This window comes from Manis pentadactyla, chromosome 10 (assembly GCF_030020395.1).
Source record: "Manis pentadactyla isolate mManPen7 chromosome 10, mManPen7.hap1, whole genome shotgun sequence".
NCBI lineage: Eukaryota > Metazoa > Chordata > Mammalia > Pholidota > Manidae > Manis > Manis pentadactyla.
In genome coordinates, this window is record NC_080028.1 from 124,699,699 (window position 1) to 124,719,765 (window position 20,067).

The following is a 20,067-nucleotide window of genomic DNA, read 5'->3' on the forward strand; positions in this document are numbered from 1 at the left end:
GAACTACCCTCATAAGGCACTCCCAGATTCCAGACCCACAGAACCTGTGAGATAAATCTACAAAATGGGGAGACTGTTTCACAGACACAGTGTGAAACTACAAGACTGTACCCCAATAACAGAGTAAATCAGAGGGCAAATACGGACTGTGTGGCCTGGGGCACATTGCTTTATTTCATTTAAGTTTTGTTCGCCTCATCCACAAAATGCAGACAGAGTCAACACTTACTTTACACTGAACTCATTCAGTTCATTGAGGGACTGAATGAGCACCGAGACGAAACGCTTAGTCCTCTGCAAAGCGGGACAAGACCTCTGGTTGTGTGGTTGGCATTTCCCAGCACCCCTCCTTTCCTTCCTCCTCTCAGCATCACAAATGAGCACTTCTTTTGGGTGACCCAGCAATTAGTCATTTCGGGGGAACATACAGAGGCCAAGAGGTGGGTCCTCAGAGAGCCCAGGTTACACCAAATATCAGCATAGATCGGGGCACAAAGTGAGGGAAACGTGCCAAATATAGAGCACACGCGTGGGCACTTCCCTAGGTCATGTGAACATCTTTTGATGGAGGAATTTACTCTCAGCCGTCCACTTATCGCCATCACAATTTCTTGCCATGACTACCTTATTATTATTTCCAAACTCTTATTTCCATACTCTTTTTTCTTTAAGTCAATTAAATTTCAATTTCTTCTGAAATATTTTCAAAAGAAATTTCATATCTTTCACTACCATGAATGGAAAGCCGGTACTGCTTGTTATAAAGATAATCATAAAGCCAATCATATAATGATCAATACAAAACAAGAACAAAGTCTATGTCCCCCTTACTATCTCCCAGTCACCAGCAATACACAAACAGACTGCAATTTGGGAATGCACCCTACAGTTAGCGTGTCCCAGAGAGGCTGGCAGGAGTGTTTTTTGGAACTATAAGTGCAGGGAGTGTCTGTCACTGTGTGCCTGGATGACAGACGGGGGATGCACAGAAATCCACATCTGGAACCATCCACAGTCATATGCCCTAAAGAACCCCAAGTCCAACACCACGATACGGGGCCCCAAGACAGTCAGTAAGAATTCCTGTCTTTGCCATGGGGGCAAGCAAATAATGTCAAACGTCCATCCCATGTTCTCAGCACCCTGGGGTCTGTCTTCACATCAAGAAGTAAAGAGGCTAACCCGTGGCCCCTGCACCTGTCACGGTTGCCCCAGATGAGTTCTGCAAGCAGACCTGGCCCCTCCTGGAAGGAGGTGTTCAGCTTGCATATCATGTACCACAGCTGAGACTCTGGCCCAGGTGTTTCCTCAGAGAAGTTCTGTGAGCGCTTGTGAAGCTTTATTCCCCTCAAACCCAGTTACCTCTCCAGCAAGATCAGTTTCAGGTACAAACCACTCCTGGTGATTGATGACGGAGACCAGGGAGGCTGGGAAGGAGGCAAAGGCAGTTTCAGAATCTAATCTGTTCAGCAAAATGCTTCTACTTACTGAGTCCTGCAGACTGTTCTTGGCGCTGGAAAGGAGGGCTGACTTTTCAGATTTGTAGTCCTGGCAAAAACAAAAACAAAAGTAGGTAGGAGGACCCAAGTTGAGGACAAAGTTCTGACCCAGAATAACCCAGTTGAGGGTGACCCCTGAGTCTCGGTACCATCTCTCTGTCCCTCTGCCCCTCTCCTCGAGGGGTCTAGGCATGCGCTGCCCAGTACAAAGCCACTAGCCACACATGATGAGTCTGAATTGAAATGTGCAATAAGTATAAATTATACACTGGATTTTGAAGACACTAATGAAAAAAGGAATATGAAATACACCATTAATATGACTATCTCATTAATACTTTTATATTGATTGCACGTTAAAATGACAATAGGTAATGATATATAAAAATAAAGTGTTACACTTAAATATATAAATATATGATGAATATTTAAAAGAAAATGGATTATTACAATGAATTTCATCTGCTTCTTTTTACTTTTTAATGTGGCTAGTAGAAAATTTTAAATTGCATATATGCTCTCCTGATGTTTCTATCAGGCAGCACTGGTCCAAATTGCTCTGAGTGTGTACACCCCGCTCTAGCCTGAGCACACAGGTGGCCCCCCCAGAGCAGCCCAGCTGCCCTGTTACTGGGTGTTGGGTTGACCTTCCACTGTTCCACCCTGGTAACAGCTCCCATTTATGGAGCAAAAATGCTGTGTGCTTAGTGCCCTTCACTCAATTCTTTATCCCTTCCAAGGACATTAGAAGTAGGTCTCCATCTCAGCCCTGTTTTACAGGTGCAGAAACATAGGCTGAGAACTCTTCCAAGGTAACTTAGCAGGGATGCAGTAGAGCAGGACTTGGGCCGCAGTGTTCCCAGATGGCCGTTGATCACCGACACTGCATGCTCCCTCTGAGGGCTCTGTCTGCTTCTCCGTGAGGCACAGCACAGAGAAGCCTGGTATGGTCAGTCACCACCCAGCTCTGGGAAGCTCCCCCCACCTTAAAAGTGTCAGCAGTGCCTAAATCTCCAAATGTTCATTAACCAAAAGTCACTAGGGTTTGGCCTGCAGGCACCCCTTAAACCTCCTGGGCAAAGAGAGGCGTGTGTGTGTGTGTGTGTGTGTGTGTGTGTGAGCGTGCGTTCATGCATGAGAGAGGGAGAGAGACACAGAGACCAAAGGAGCTAGAGAGAGACAGAGAGACAGGAAGGGAGAGAAACTGAGAGGGAAGAAGCTACCTACCCCCCCCGGGGTAACCATGAGACTTACGCCGAGCCACCCACACAGCTCTGAGATTGCTGTTTCTATATATGGTTCTGAAATAACTCTGAGAAGACACAAATTTCCTGTTATTTCCCTTTTTGCAGCTTTCCTATAGATAATGGTCATGGAAAACTCTGGCAACCAGAAGATCAAAATTGTGTTTGTGCCTCTCTTTCCTCTACATGGAGAACTGCCCTTATCCCCACCCCCAACCAGTTTACTGGCATGAATGAAGGCAGGGACTTAAGCAGGAACCATAGCGGCTGTTCCTGTGTGCAGAGAAGGGAGGGTGGGGGAAGATGTCGCCAAAGAGGTAACTGCTGACAGACACACTCGTTCTCCTGTGACGGATGTCCTGTGGCCTGAGGATGGCTATTTTTCTTGCTTCCTTCCTGGCCCCATTTTATAGATGGCTCTCTCTCACTGGGCCATTCTTCCACCTCATGTTAATTAGCAGGCCTGCAGGGGGCCTTTGCCCCCAGGAGCCCGAGGGGCACCACCTCAGCCTGCTCCCTCCGAGGGCTTCCTCTGCCCTTCCTGCCACTCACAGACCTTTTCACGCCCCGTAAAGGCGCACACACCCACCTGGCTGGCAGATGCCCATGCTTTTCAGCACCATCACCGGATGATCTTGAAAAGAATGGCCAACGCCACGCCCGACCCCCTGTGACCCTGCTTCCCCCCTTGCCTTGCAAGCCATGAGAGGTACACATATGGGTTCTAAGCCAGACTGGGCAGAGAACACACGTGAGGTAAGACACAGTGTCTCTCAGAGAGAGGAGGAGGGCAGTGGCTCTCGGACACTGTTCCAGTTTCCAGAAAGCTTTGCTTGTCTCCCAGTCCCTACAATAAGCCTCCACAGCTCCTGACTCAAGCTGGTCCCGCCTAATGAACGTTTTTCAGGAAGAGAGAGAAGTTCTGGCTGTCTCCCCTTTTCCTGGGTCACAGACAGGGATGCTAAGCCCCCTGTCTCCCTCGCTGCTGCCTGCCTCTTCCCTTGGCCCCACATGTGGCTGCCCCATCCCTCAGCCTCACCCTTCCCCTTGGAGGTCCAGAATTCTGCTCCTGGATCTCTTGCCCTCCTGTGTCTCAGTTTTCAGCTTTCAAAAGCTAGGATGCAAATCACCAGCAATGAGGACTGAGCCAGTTTAAACAGTGACCAAAGCAGAGGGTCCTGCAGGGCTGTCAAGCATCCCCTCCCTGGGTGATTTGGCACGAACTGGTATGCACTCCCAGACAGCAGTGGTAAGCAGCATTGGAATGTGACATTCTTTGCATAAAAATGACCTTTAAAGGATTTATCCTTCAGGTTAACAGAAGACCAGACTACGGCTGATTAAAGCCTCCTGAGCAATGGACAGAAAGGTGTTGGGCACATGGTGGGTTCCCAGGGATGGAGCCAGTAGGACCTGCTGGGACTCTAGCCGTGGTTCTCTAAATGCCTACCAGGCTTCCTGGGCCCACTGCACCCTAAAATGTTCTGACCACAAGGGTATGATGTCCCATGAGAAATCTGGATGCTGAGAGAAATGGGTAGGCTGAGGAGGCTGAGCTGACCATGGCCCCCGGGGGATCACAGACAATAGACATTCCCATCATACCATAGAGACCACATTTTCCAAAGCAAAAAATCAAAATAACTCCTTGATTCATGGACCAACTGGAGAACATAATATAATCCAATCAAGTAGATTTTTATCATCTTAAAGTGGTAGAGAGGACCTTTCTCATTATGACCCAAAAGCTATAAAACAAATGACTAAAAATTTTGAGTAACAAAATTTTCTGCATGAAAAATTATACCATAAACAAAGCATAAGATAGAGGACAAAATTTTTAAATTATGGCTCATTGAACAAAAGGATAATTTCCTACATTTAAGAAGAACTCCCCCAAATCAATAAGAAAAACATGAGAGGAAATCAAAGGAAAAAAATGAGCTAAGGAAATGAAATGCAGACAATTCACAAAGGAGAGGGCAATGCCAATGTCTGTTACACAATAAGAGATCCTTGACTTCACCCATAATAAAAGAAAAACAAATTAAGTGGTATATCATTTTTTACTGAGATTGGTAAAGGTGAAAGTTGAACAAAGTACTGAGGTGGTAAGAGTGTAGAGAAACATATTGTTATTCATAGTGAAATTATACATTAGTCAATGTTTTAAAAGTTGATAATATTTGAACTAGCAAGTGTGTTTCTTGAAATTTTTGCTATAGAATGTCTGCACATGTGGAAAATGACCAATGCCCAGGATATTCACTGAACTTTTTTTTTTTTTGGTAACTACAAAATATTTGGAGCAACGTAAGTTTCCATTATTCAGAGATCAACTAAGCCAGTGACGGTGCACCCAGACGCCCTCGGGGAGGATAAGGAGGCAGCTCAATATGGAACAATGGGGAAAAACAGTGCAATGCAGAGTGATGTGTACAGCACACCACAATCTGTTCACTGTTCTAAGATGATGTGTATATATAGCATATGCACTGAAATCTCTGGAAGATAGATAAGAAACAGGTTAATAAAACAAAGACTGATTTTTGGAGAGAGGAACTTACTGGCTGAACTAATTCTAAATGGGGTAGGAGGGAAGTAGGGATTTTACCGAGTCTGGATCGTAAACTCTGAGCATGTATTATTGATTTAAAATTTTTATTCTACCTTAAAATTCTCATTTTTTCTTGAAAAGAAAACAGTTAAAGGGAGTAACATATTGCAGCACTAGCAGAGCCCTTTGGGTAGAGATTCAATTCTTGACATTTTCTGAAAAAAACTTGGTCTACACAATGTAGCAGATGATTTGGGGCCACTTTAGAGGACAAGATCCCTGTCAGTGTGGTCTGAATGCAGAAATGTTGGCATTAGGGGAAGTATTTTAATGGTTTTGACCAGGAAATTCAAATATGTGACACCCGTGCTACACTCACCCATAGCAGTCCTAGAACAGGCAGTACTAATCAAGTACCGAATCTTCCTGCTGAGGCCGGAGTTACAGTCTCAGGATCCATCGCAGCACATTCAGGAATGCTACCAATCTGCACGTGCCAACCCACCAGCTGAAATCAAATCCCATCTCTGGGTAGGGTAGCCACAATGCAAAGCCCAGAAATCTGGGAGCAGGGTCCTTGTTCATATGGTTCTTCAGCAACTGATCCTGGCACCATATATGTCACGAGCCTCACACCACCTGCATTTCCCTGCCAGGGCCCAGCAGTGAGGCAGTGAGGCAGCCACTTTCCCAAAGACCATCGTCTGAAAATGTCATCTGGGCCGCAGGTCTAACCACCCAGAGCCCTTGCGAGAAAGCACCAGTTAACCGTCAGCAAGGAACTCGGGCTCCCTTGTTTCCCCCAACACAGAAAATTCCGTGTAAATGTCAGATTAAGCTCTTCAGTCCTCTGCTTTTAAAATGAGAGATAAAATTTAGCTCCCTATTCCCAGATGTTAAAATCTCTGCTTCTCCCTAAGGCAAAGAAATCAATGTGAGTAAGCTCCATATTTTTTTTCCCCCCTTGGAACACGACCACTTCCAGCAATTTATTTGACTGACTATGCCTTCTATTACCATGTAAATTGTTTCAGACTGCAGGAAAAAAAAGTATTAATCTCCTTTCAGTAAGTCATAAAATAAAGAAATCAATTTCAAGGTCAATTTAGCCCAAATAACACCTGCTGCCCTTTTTTGTAACATGCATACTCCTCTGGATCGCTAGGCTGTTGTCTGTGGCATCAATATGCAGCTATGGAAAACTGCACTTTGCGTCAGTCCGGGCAGCACCAGGGCAGACCCGGGCCCCATGGCCCAGTGGTACTGAGAGTGCATTTGGGAAGGATAGGGTGAACGAAGCTAGGCAAAGTGACTCCCTGCAGGCTAGGGCAGGGGAGCAGAAGGTCAGGTAGAGTTGGGTTCAAGGCAGTAGTCTGGCTGATTTGCTGTGTGACTGTAGGAAAGTTATTTAACCTCTCTGAGCATCGGAGTCTACATCTGTAAAATTACTTAAGAAGAGGCGTGGCTGATCAGAAAGGGCTCTTCTATCCAGTCCATTGTGGACTCTGTCACAGTTTAGACACCTTGGAGCGTGGGCCTAGCCGGCCTGCTATGCGGCCACCCCTCATCAAGAGACAGGGCAGTGTAGCAGTTAAGGAAACAGGCTCTGGAGTCTGCGTGCAGGCGTCCAAACCACCTTCCTCCCCCTTTTGAGCTGCATGACTTTGGACAAGGTTCCAACTCTGAGTCCCCAAGTTTCTTCACCGAGAAGATGGAAGTGACGGCGTCACTACTTCTAGAAAGAGGGAACTATCTCCTCCTCCAACGGATGAGTAATCTGGACTCAGGGGAGTTGGGTGACTCGCCCGCCTAGACCAGGCAGCTCCAGGTCTGAATGTCAGAACCTCTGCATCCAAAGGGCAGTGCTGCCTTTAGTTTTTTCTGGCCCCCTGGTGGAGATGGCACCAGATAAACCCCAGAACCTTAGACGGGGGTCACAGCACACATGACACTCTCACACAAACCCCGTGGGTGACCGAGGCATTTCCACTGCACGCTCCTGTTCCCTCTGCCATCACGCCACAGACATACCCATGAAGAGGTCACAGAATGCGGCCGGGAGCTTCTCAAGGGCAGACCAGGACCCAGGAGTCAGGGAAGACTGTCTCTCAGATCTCTCTCATCACACAGAGTTCCTCCTCATACAGATCACCTGGCCTCACCTGACCTGTGCCCTCACGGAGGATTTGGTTTTCAATGACATCCAGGTGCCCCTCCAAGGCCATGACATCCAGGTGGCCCCAAACCACCCTCTCTTCACTTCTGCAAATGCCAGCTCCGTATTCCCACCTGCCCACCCAGTTGGCTCTACCGCCCTGTTCGTGAGATGTCTGTCCCACTTGGGTACCCCCAGTGCTCGTGCCTGACCGAGATCACATTCATTATAGTGGCTCCTGGACTCCCTTCTCTCTCCTCTACAGTCCATTCTCTACACCACCAGGATTGCCTCCAAGTATAAATCAATCAATGTCACCAGAACACCACAGAATGCTGCCCGTCATTTATGTGGAGATGGATTGGACTGTAGTCCTTAAACATGACACTTGGTCAGGGAGACACCACACGGACCACACCTGACACATCAGACCAACCCTGATGCGACAACAGAGGAAGTGCCCGGACCTCCTAAAAGATAATGCTAGAAAAGCAAATCTACAGTTAATTGAGCCTTTACTGTGTGCTTCAATATGTGCTTGCACAACTAGTTAAGTGGCAGGAGCTGGGCAGGCAGGGCTTGTGTTCTGTGCCACAGTTCCCCATCACTTTTTTCACTGAGATACAACCCACATAACATGATACTCACTCAAAGTGTACCATCAATGGCCTTCAGCATATTCGCAGATTCATACAGCCATCGCCACAGTCATTTTTAGAACATTTCATCATCTCAAAAGGAAACCCCATATTTTATTTATTAAGGTAACATTGGTATACACTCTTATGAAGTTTCACATTAAAAACAATGTGCTTACTACATTCACCCATATTATCGAGTCCCTCCCCATACCCTACTGCAGTCACTGCCCATCAGTGTAGTAAGATGCCACAGTCACTACTTGCCTTCTCTGTGCTACACTGCCTTCCCCATGATCCCCCCACACCATGTGTACTAATCATAATACCCCTCCATCCCCTTCCCCCTCCCTCCCCACCCTCCCTTCCCCTTGGTAACCTCTAGTCCCTTCTTGGAGTCTATGAGTCTGCTGCTGTTTTGTTCCTTCAGTTTTGAAGAAACTCCATACCTTTAGTTATGGCTCCCTACCTTCCCACATCTGCCCGTCCCAGGCAACCGTGAATCTAGTGTCTCTATCAAGTTGCCTATTCTGGGCATTTCATATAAATGGAGTCATACAATATGTGGTATTTTGTGACCGACATAAAGTTGTCATGGTTGATTCGAGTTTTGTGCCATGTATCCGAACTTTTTTAATGGCTGGCAAATATTACATTGTATGAATAGACCACATTTCATTTATCCAGTAATTTGTTGATGGACATTTGATTCCACCTTTTGGCCATTATGAATAATGCTGCTTTAAACATTTGTGTAAGTGCTTTTATGTGGACATATGCTTTCATTTCTCTTGGGTGTAAACCTAGGAGTGAATATAGGCGCTGCTGGGTTCTATGGTAACTCCACGTCCAATTGTTGAGGAGCCCCCACACTGTTTCCCAAGGAGGCTGCACCATTTTACCTTCCCACCTATAATGTCTCACACTATAGACAGCTCGGTCATGTGTGTTACAGACAACAACCAATAGGGCACGTCTCGGCCCCTCTGCAGAGCTTTTTATCTTGGCTTCTTCTGGGGGTTAGGACTTGGACATATGTTTTGGGGGCCACCATTCAACCCACTCAAAACACAAAACAAAGAGATGCCAGGACCTGACCTGGCCCAACACAAATTAAGTTAGACTCACTGGAGGTGAAGGAGGAGTTCTGGTGATTCTTAAATCCCCCCAGGTGTGGCCAGGGTGCGGCCAGGCTGGGAAGCACCAGGCTGAGTCCCAAGTAAATGCCTCAGTGGCCCTGGAGGGAGCTGTCTCTTGAGGAACTGAGGTCACCCTGAGGATGCCGGCAGGCCGTCCCCAAGGGCCATGCCAGACTCCCTGTTGTGAGATCCTACAGTTCTCCTTTAGCACGGCAGCTCCTACACCTCCAACTGCTCTCTCCAAAGAGGAGCCTGTGAAGAATATCAAGACATAGGCTATTCACACACATACACACACACACACACACACACACACACACACAAGTGCAGAGGGCAGCCATAGATCCAGAACAATGTCTGCAAAGTTTAAAAATGCCAACAGAGATCAAAGGTGGAAACAACCCAAGTGTCCGTCGATGGATGAATGGGTAGACAAAACGTGGTCCGTGCATGCAGGGGAACGTGATTCAGCCATGAAGAGGAATGAAGTTGTGATGCACACTACAACACGGTGAACCTTGAGCACAATATATGAAGCGAAAGAAGCCAGATACAAAAGGCCACATATTGTGTGAGTATGCTGGCATGAAATATCCATAACAGGCCAATCTGTAGAGACAGAAAGATTAGTGGGTTTGAGGGGCTGGGAGAAGAGGAATAGGAAATAATTGTTTAATGGATACAGTGTTTTGTTTGGGGGAATATCAATATATTTGGGACCATATATTCATATACATATGATGGCTGCACAATATTGTGAATGTACTAAATGCCACTTAATTTTTCACTTCAAAAAGGTTAATTTTACGTTAATTTTACCTCATTTAAAAAAAAAAGGACCAAACGATCTCAATAGGCCCAGACCTCTGTCCCTCTTTTGGTGCCTTGACCATATTTTTTTCAAATAAAAATAAATATATAAAACCACAGACTTCTACACACACCTGTATAATCAAGAGAAACATTCTCCTCCATTCATCTCAAAAGCCATTAAAATTAATAGGGTCTGTATCGAGAATGTCTAATGGGGTTACTGAGTCACTGAATCAAGAACAAGCATGAGCGAGAGAAGAACTGTGGTCCCCCCAATGCAGAGAGAATTTCATTCATACGTGAGTGCATGAGGCACAGTTAAGTACAGCCCTCTTGCCCATCTATGGTCCAGGGACGGCATCTGACACCTGAGGGTAGCTGACACCCAGGAGAGAACAGTTCTTCTGCCTTGCTGCTGTGCAAGGGGGGATTTTTGAAAATAGAAGCTGGAGAGGGACTATGAAAACTAGTCTGGGAGAGAATCAACGCTTCATCATTGTGCCCTTACAAGGAAATGTATGGAAACTTATGGACGTGAAAAATGTCCATTTGCATGGGGGCAGCGACTTCTGGAAGAGACATAATAAGTTGAGGGAAGATAGGACATACAGAAGTCTGCAAAAATGCCAGGAGACGCTGCATGGAGGTAAAGGAGGGCATTAGTGATGCACGATGACACTCGGACATAGTTCTGGCTCGAGATGCTGAACACAGCACTCAAGCTTTTCCAAGGACAAGAACAGCATGGGGCTGGTGAAGGAGACATGGGTTATTATAGGAGCTTTTGCAAAATGAAGCCGGGGAGAATGACAAAACTAGTGAAGTGTTAAATAAATACTTCCTGGATGGGATCACAAGGGAGAACACTAAAATTAGGTTGTCTGACAAGGGCCTTTTATCCAATCTGCCCAGGATTTCTTCAGGGGTCCTGAGAGAGAAGTTGTCAGTAACCCACATGACATCACGGGCCATTTATGCAGGAATGGGATTGGAGCACAGAGCACTGGACAGGCTGATTAGAGGGACTTGGGCTGGACCCCGTGGAAGCAGGAGCGCCCGGGGCAGCCTGGAGAAAATCCTGTAGCTACGTCCCTAAGAAGAACGAGGGCCCCTGCCAGAGGACTGTGCACTAGAGGTGAAGGACATGAGTTCCAGCTTCAGGCAGTGGGTGCATGACCCTGAACAACTCAGTCGTCTCCCTGAGCTTCAGCTTTCCCATCTGTAGAATGGGGATAACAGCCTTCATTGAAGGAGGCCGTAAAATGAGACATTCATAAAAGCCCAACAAATCGTAGCTGTTATCATCCCATTTGACAGAGAGAAAATGGGGGCCCAGAGTGGTTAAATAACATAGGAGCATGTCATTCCTCAACATGTGGTAGCCATCAATGTTTTCTGCTGGTCCGTGTGGAGGACAAGACACTGGTTTTGCTAAGCTGTGTCCTCTCTTTGCACTTAGATGCATCCCAAGTCCTTGCTAAGATGGCCCTTCCTCCTCATCAGCCCATCTCTAGCTTGTGCCCCAGGCCCCATCTGTCTCCATGGCCAGCCAACAAGAACAGCTTCCTGAGAGTGTGGTCTGAGACTCAGGGGGCCCGGGTGTAAGCCAAGTCCCTCTCACCCATGTATTAGCTTTTGCTCTGTGTGTGACATTCCATACCAAGAAGTTTATATGAACCATGTCATTTGATCCTGACAACAACCTCTGAGGCTCAGGAGCCAAGCTGTGCAAACTTGGGCATGTTATATAACCTCTCTGTGTCTCCGTTTCCTCCTTTGCTAAAATGGGGGTAATAATAGCACCTTTCCCAGAGGGCTGTTGTAACGCTAAATGAGTTACTATGTGTAAAGGTCTGAGAATACAGCCTGGCATGTGCTCTGCAAATGCGACTATCAATATTATCACTGATATTAGCTCGTCTTACTTACAAGGATCACAGGCCCAGAGAGGGTAAGCAAATTACTAAGGACACACAGCTGATAAGGAATAGAGTCTATCTGACTCTAGCTCCTGTTCTTTCCTTTGCATCACTCAATAGGCACTTGAGGCTTAACTGGCGGATGCCTCTTCCAGGAACTTCCAGGCCCACCTGAGACATAGCATGGGATAGAGGTTAAGATGACGTGCTCTGGACCAGACTAGCCTGTGTCCAAATCCTAGGTCTGCTCTCACTCTGACATGTTTGACCTCTCTGTCTTGGTTTCCTCATCTTTAAGGACAGGAGCAGGGCTCATAGGAGCACGTCATTCCTCAACATGCGGTAGCCGTCAATGTCTTCTGCTGGTCCATGTGGAGGACGAGACACTGGTTTTGCTAAGCTGTGTCCTCTCTTTGCACTTAGATGCATCCCAAGTCCTTGCTAAGATGGCCCTTCCTCCTCATCAGCCCATCTCTAGCTCGTGCCCCAGGCCCCATCTGTCTCCATGGCCAGCCAACAAGAACAGCTTCCTGAGAGTGTGGTCTGAGACTCAGGGGGCCCAGGTGTAAGCCAAGTCCCTGAGATTAGGGCTCCCTCGAGGCTGCCTCCCTGCAGAGAAGGAACTGTCAGCTCTTTTAACAGTGAAATAATTGCAAGTTTGAATGTGGATTCAATACCAAACAACTGCAATTAGAAGCCACCTTCTGTTCAGAACAACTGCTGCTTAAGCCTGCATCGTGCATAAGCCCCAAATGAGTTTCTCAGTTTTACTTTCAACTACACTCACTCGTCTGTGTTAGAGCGTCCTTGGTTCCTTTCCCAAAGCTCACATTGCGTCCCACCTCTCAGTGGCCTCTCTCTGTTCCTGAGCCATCCAAAGGCCTTACCTGAGCCCACAAGGACCTGCATGTGGTCTGCCCTCCGCCTCACTTCATCTTCTTCCTGCTCGCCTTACCCTCCCACTGAGGTCCAGCTGCACCTGCTGTCACCTCAGTTTGGAAAGCTCTCTATTCCCAGTCTGCTGTTGAACTTCTACACATCCTTCAGGTCAGGAGAAACACCACCTCCTCCGGGAAGCCCACATGAGGTAAGAAACCCCTGTGACATACCCTTGTAGCATCATGTACGTGTGGCACTTCCTAACACTTGTGATTATTCACGTGCACTAGTTATTTGCATTATTTGCATAATTATTAAGTGGATGAATGTCTCCCCCACAGCACTGTGTGTCCCATCCATGTCTCATAGATGCTGCTTTCTTCTACCCCCACCGGCACATAGCAGATACTCAGTCCGTATGTGTTGAGTGAACAAGTGCTTCATCATGCAAGCGGCTCATTCTTTCTAATGGCTCACACTCCCACCTTCAGTGTGCTCGAGGTAGGACCTGTGTCTTAGCCACACTTCCAGTCCTCAAAGAACCTAGCATGGTGCCTGGTCCATAAGAGTGCTTGGTCTGACCTGGCAGTGGTTTTAAGCAAGCTAATGCTGTAGCTCCTATTTTCATTTTTGTCAGAAAAATGCAGATATGAGTCCAGGACAGCCCTTCCCTGTCCTTCTGTGGACCCAGTCAGGCATAGTCTCTGAGGGTTATTGGTGTAGGGATTTGCACTGAACCAAGGAAGACAGACAACCCTTCCTGTCTTATTGAAAAACCACCTCAGCCCTGCCCACACTAATATGCCTCGATTCATCACAGCCTGCAGACCTCCTCAGAGGAAGAGGTGAGATGAAGGGAAATGCCCCTCACCTGACCCCTTCTGGGAGAGCCCTGGCCCGTCCTCACCTGCTGGGAGACTGGGAAGTGCCAGGGAAGAACCGGTCCCAGTGCCTCTCTCCAAGCTCTACCATCTGAGGAATGGGACCATTAAGATGGGTCATGGCATAGATGTAATGCCATCTGCCGAACAGCTTCCTGCCTGTGGGGCACGCTTGGCTGGAATCCCACCAGTCTGCCTTTAATTACGCCTGAGTGTCTTTGTCCCCATTCCCCTGGCCGGCGGTAGGAGCGGGAGGCACCACCCTATGAGCACAGCCAAGGCCGTACCAGACACCATGGAAGGTAAGTTTCCATCCACTCCCCACAGACGGCGTGCGTGGGGAGCTCAAAACCCACAGAGAGCAGATGTTTGGAAGCTAAAAGCATCCCGAGAAGAATAACAAGTGTTGAAGCAGGACCAGCTGGAGGAAGCCACTCGGCCGAGCAGCCCGGCCTTGGTCTGCTGCCCGCCCTGCTGGCGGCTGGTGTCCAGCAGCGTCCCAGTAGCCCGGTGATTAAGTGGGGAAGTCCGCACCGCCGCAGGGGGAGGGGGCCACTTCTCCCAGTCCTCGAGAAGCTCAGTCGGAGCTTCTCCCAGAGACACGGCGCCAGGCAGAGCTGAGGCCCACGCAGCTGGGTGTTTCCCCACAAGCTCCATTACCAGTCAGACCCTGCAGCTGTGCCCGGAAGAGTGGAATCAACTCCGCCGCAGCTCAGGAACCCAGAAAAGCAAGCCTGCCCCCACTGCCTCTCCAGGCGCAACCCTCACCCACCCATTACTGGGGACCCCACGCACCATCACTGCGCTAGACCGGGGAGACAGTTGCAAAAGAAAGAGGCAGGGTCCCTGCCTTCTCAGAGCTTAGAGTCCCATGTGGGAGACGCTAAGCAGGTAATTGCAGAATTAATCAGGGAGTTATCAGGGTGATAAGCACCATGAAAGGAAAAGCTCAGGGTGCTGTGAGATCGCCCTGGTGCATCAAGATCCGAAGAATGACGGGAGTGGACAGAAGAAGTGGGGCTAGAGGCAACCCTGGCAGAGGGAGCGGCTCGGGCAAAGGCCCTGGGCTGGCGCTCTATACACTGAACTTGGCCCTGGAGTACGGCAACAGGAAGAGCTGGAGAAGCGGGCAGGACAGATGATTTGGTCTTAAAGGGCATGCTAAGAATTCTGACCTTTCTTGGAGAGCAACAGGGATTTTTGAGGAAGGTCAGCTAGATGTGTATTTGAAAAGACCATCTGGATTTTCGGGGTGCAGGAGTGGACTGGAGGAGCAAAGTAGGGGGATGCAAGGGGAACCCAAAAATCCAAGATGCTGGGGAAGTGGATGGGCGGGAAGAGATGGCAGAGAAAGTGTTCAGCGTGGATTAGCTAGGAGGAGGGCTTTAGGGGAATGAGGGAGGGGAGGGAAATATGAATCCAGGGCTTCTGTGGGAGCATCTGGGCAGCCGGTTGTGCCGTTCCCTGAACCAGGGATTCCCCATGGAAGTGCAGGGTGGGGAGAAGATGGCAGATTCTGTTTTGAGCATGTTGGAGAATTTGGGGTGTGCGGCTCTGTGCACTTGGACTTCTGGGGCTGAAGGGGTGGAAACAACCAGCCCTGTGGAATTTTTATTTTCATTTAACCTTCATTTCCTACATGGTTCATTATTGGTACTTCACAGAGGGGTTCCTGAGGATTTGTTTAATATCTGCTGAAAACCTTGAAGGCCTCAGAACTAACAGCTGTCAGAACTAAATTAATAAAACAACAAGGCAGCCTTTTCTTTCTTTCTTTCTTTCTTTTTTCCCATGCCAGGAGTCGCTAGGCAGGAATGTTTGCAGAAAGCACCTGATCTCCCAGTGGCTTTCACGTTTTGAAATTGACAGTTCTTTCATTCCAGTCAATAAACTTCTAAATGTCAGTCCATGGATGGGGTTTTCCTGGTGGGGCTTGGGGTCCAAGGTCCTTTTTGAGATGCAGGAAGAATGAGGGAGCAGAAACAGATCTCTCTCTCTCCCACCCATCCTCTCCTCTACATTTACACACACACACACACACACACACACACACACACACACACACGCCATCCAGAAAGAGCAGAGGCCAACATGCCTTCTGACAAAATGAAGGCAAGTAAGTAGAACCTCAGGTCATCCATCAGAAATACCAAAACCAAAATGTTCTGCTTAAACCTAACTTAGATCTACCTGGTGGTAATAGATTCCCTGACCTAATACAAGACTCTTTATATTAGGTTAAACCAAAAGAAATCTCCAATATTCAACTGGACTGACTGTTTTTGACCTCATCAGTCTAACAATATTTTTTACCCCACTTAGTGCAGAGATTGGCTTTTTGCAGAAATATTAGTGTGTGTGTGACTATGGAGCGCTGCCCAGTATGCCACTGGAGGTGTGATCAACGTGTACTATAGGCTCCTCACAGACTTTCTGAAATCTGAAAAGTGATGAATTCCAAGCCACCCCTGGCCCCAAGGGACAGAAACCCTATAGTAACAGAACAACCATTAGAACCATTTATGGAGCACTTTCCATGGGCAAGGCAGGTCGCCTGGTGATTCATTTGGGAGTGAGAATGAGTAAAGAGCTCATGAGTGCTAATTACAGGGATACATATATGGACCATTTTTCCCCACTGAAATTCAAGGTGGTGATGCCTCTCACTGTTATAACACAGCAGTGTTGGGGTAAGCCTGTGCCCAAGACAGGTCCATTCCTCCCCAACACCCCCAATCTGAAGGAGAGCTCTGACTTAGCTGCAAAAAGTGGATGTTTTTAGCTACAGAGCCAATCAGCCCAATAGGATGCTCTTTACATCCCAAGTCTGCTTGTTCTCAGATCCTCATGAAATAATTACACTGCTCTTTTCTCTTGGAATACGGTTTGCTTTAACTTTGGGAAATGCATGATTCAATAAAGACATTCCACGTGGGGCTCCAAGAGGTGTTCAATTAAGAGAGATAAACTAACTTGGAAAATGTCCTGATAGCATCTTATCTCAGACAACCTGGAGTGGGGGCGGGAGAGGAGAGAGGATTGCTGGGGAGGGAAAGGGCTTCACCAGAGGGCTCTAAACTGCAGAAATGGCTCCCAGTGGATATCCACGGCTTAACTCCTCTTTAATCTTGGCCCAAGTGGTGTAATAAGCCATTCTTAGAACTTAATAACTCCTCAGCATCCAATCAATAACAGCTCTGAAAAATCTCTTCCTTGTATTTATTTAGTTCTACAGCACTCAGACACTTGAGTTTCTTATTCCCCATAATCCCCGCAACGGCACCTCACTGCGCAGGGCAGCTTGCTGACATCTCAACCCGGAAGATGCACCTTTAAGGAAGGGGCTTTGATGGCAACTCTCCATAATGGAAAAGCAGGGAGGACCAAAGAGATAAATGAGTCAGCATGTGGGAACAGCTCCAAAACCAACCTAAAATTGGCTTTGGCTCTTCTCCTACCTCCTGTGAATGCAAAATATCATCTGGATCTTTGGGAGAAACAGGCCAGGAGGTACATCTTTATAGGATTCATCTGGGAAGTTATCACTATCCACATAAGTAACTTGCAGCACTGAAGAATGAACAAAAAAAATTTTAGTTCATCTCTTGTGTGGGTGGATGGAGGCTATTTGCTTTGATTTTTTTAACTACTTTCCTTGGTGGATTCAGACTTTGGAATCAACAGAAGGACAAGCAGAGAGGGATTCAAGGAGAAAAGGAAGGAGGGATATGAAGTCTGTCTTGAAAGAATCATCAAAAGAAGAAAGGGCTGCAAAGCCCCAACTCCAATCCCCAGCCCGAAGGAGCAGACAGCCTCACTTCAAAGTGCAAACCCTGGTGATCTATTTGCTGCAAACATCACATAATACCAGCTTTTGGTGCTATTATAAAAAATGAGGGAGAATTGGGCATCCTGGCACCAGATTCTCTGGGCAGTAATTCCAGCTCAAGAAGAGGTTACATCCCATACCGAGTGACATGGAGTTCTGTCTTCCTATTTTGACAGGGAGGTGGTCAGCCCGATTAGATCCATCAAAGCTAATTGATTATTTATTAGTTAGATCTATACAGTGGGGCATTTCTGCCTGCTCCATGTGCCTCTGGAACCTCTGAGATGGGTAGCATCTACCCTAGTTGGCACAGGAGTTGTGATCCACATCACCAGGTAGGAGTAGTTGTCAGGGAACATGGTGCCAGAAATTCCATTTTTCCAGAGAGACTTTGACGGCTTTGGACAAAGAAGTTCACTTTTCTGAACTCCAGGAGTGCCATGCATGTTAGAAATGGCATAAAACTAAATGATTTATTCCCAGAGAAATTAACATATTAACAAAAAGCCCACATGGCAAAGTACATACCAGGAAGTTGTTCAGGCAGGGAGGGGAAAGGAAACTGAGAAAGAACAGGCTGTGTGTATTCAGGGAAAAAGAAGTTTTGAAACAACCAATAAAATTAAGACAAATGTACAGAAAGCCTAATATGGATATAACCTGCTTAGGCGACGTCCAGGAAAGAGTGTGAACCCCGTAGTATTCAGCCAGTGAGGAACCAGGGGAGGGACGCACGTGCTAAGGAATAAACTGCTTGTTGGAACTCCTTGAGTTGCCTGCTCACCACACACCTGACCTTGCAAGACTGCCCTTAAAGCCTCACTCCGCGGTTCTCTTTGTCTCTGTGTCCGCTTCCTGAGTTTGGACCAGGGAGCGTGTTTCTCACAGTCCATAAAACGAGGAAAGTCATACCTGCCTGACACAGAGCTGTTAGGACGACCACCTGAGATAAGCACATGGAGAACAAGGTAACTCAATGAACGGCAGCGATGTCGTTGCTGATGACGCTGAGGATGACCATCATGCCAACAGCGGTGATGACAGAATGATGACAGCCATGATGCTGACAACTTATGTTCCTTTATTCCACCCATTCCTTAATATCTGATTTCTCAGAATTAAAATCAGGAAACACTGGGGCGGAAGATGGCGGCGTGAGTAGAGCAGCGGAAATCTCCTCCCAAAACAACATATATCTATGAAAATATAACAAAGACAACCCTTCCTAGAATAAAGACCAGAGGACACAGGACAATATCCAGACCACATCCACACCTGAGAGAACCCAGCGCCTCGCGAAGGGGGTAAGATACAAGCCCCGGCCCCGCGGGAGCCGAGCGCCCCTCCCCCCAGCTCCCGGCGGGAGAAGAATAGGCAGAGCGGGAGGGAGACGGAGCCCAGGACTGCCGAACACCCAGCCCCAGCCATCCGGGCCAGAGTGCAGGGCCCTCGATACTGGGAAAACAGGGCAGCAAGAACAGTGAGCAGGCACTGGAGGCTGGGCGACAGAGGACATAAGAAAAGCGCGCGACCATTTTTTTTTTCTTTGCTTTTTTGCTGCTTTGTTTTGGCGAGCGCTTTTTGGAAGTCTTAAAGGGACAGGGACCCCAATATTAGGGAAACAGGGCAGAAAGACCGGTGAGCAGAGGCCTGAGGCTGGCACCGGAGAATAAAGAAAAACGAACGACCACCTTTTTTTTTTTAATTAAAAATTTTTTTTTTTTTTTAATTAAAAAAATTTTTTTTTCTTGTTTTTTTTTGTGGTCGTTGTTTTGTTTTGGCGGGTACTTTTTGGAAGTCTTAAAGGGGCAGGGCGGGCCACTTAATCCAGAGGTAGGGAATCCGGGATCTCTGGGCACCCTAACCCCTGGGCTGCAGGGAGCAGGGAGGCCCCTTACGGAGATAAATAGCCTCCCAGCAGCTCCTGCTCCAACGCGACTCCACCATTTTGGAGTAGCTGCCCGAGCCAGGCCACGCCCACAGCAACAGCGGAGATTAACTCCATAGCAGCCGGGCAGGAAGCAGAAACCCTGTCTGCGCGCAGCTGCGCAGCACAAACCACTAGAGGTCGCTGTTCTCCCAGGAGAGGAGGGCCACAAACCAACAAGAAGGGAAGTCCTTCCAGCCGTCACTCGTCCCAGCTCTGCAGACTATTCCTATCACCATGAAAAGGCAAAGCTACAGGCAGACAAAGATCACAGAGACAACACCAGGGAAGGAGACAGACCTAACCAGTCTTCCTGACAAAGAATTCAAAATAAGAATCATAAACATGCTGACAGAGATGCAGAGAAACACGCAAGAAAAATGGGATGAAGTCCGGAAAGAGATCACAGATGCCAGAAAGGAGATCGCAGAAATGAAACAAACTCTGGAAGGGTTTATAAGCAGAATGGATAGAATGCAAGAGGCCATTGATGGAATTGAAATCAGAGAACAGGAACGCATAGAAGCTGACATAGAGAGAGACAAAAGGATCTCCAGGAATGAAACAATATTAAGAGAACTGTGTGA

At 47.6% G+C, this 20,067-nt stretch overlaps 1 protein-coding gene across 22 annotated transcripts in view; it reads right to left on the bottom strand.

Annotated features, from left to right (window-relative positions):
• The window catches only part of RBFOX1 (RNA binding fox-1 homolog 1), a 1,882,478-nt gene that overhangs the window by 1,613,296 nt on the left and 249,115 nt on the right, over positions 1-20,067 (bottom strand). For all 22 annotated transcript variants that reach the window (XR_008992290.1, XR_008992289.1, XM_057487615.1 and 19 more), the window contains exon 3: positions 1,363-1,548. Coding sequence is in view for 20 of the 22 variants with exons in the window: in XM_057487615.1 (XP_057343598.1) it covers positions 1,363-1,548 (186 nt within the window). In the remaining 2 variants the exon portion in view is untranslated. The remainder of the gene's footprint in view (positions 1-1,362; positions 1,549-20,067) is intronic.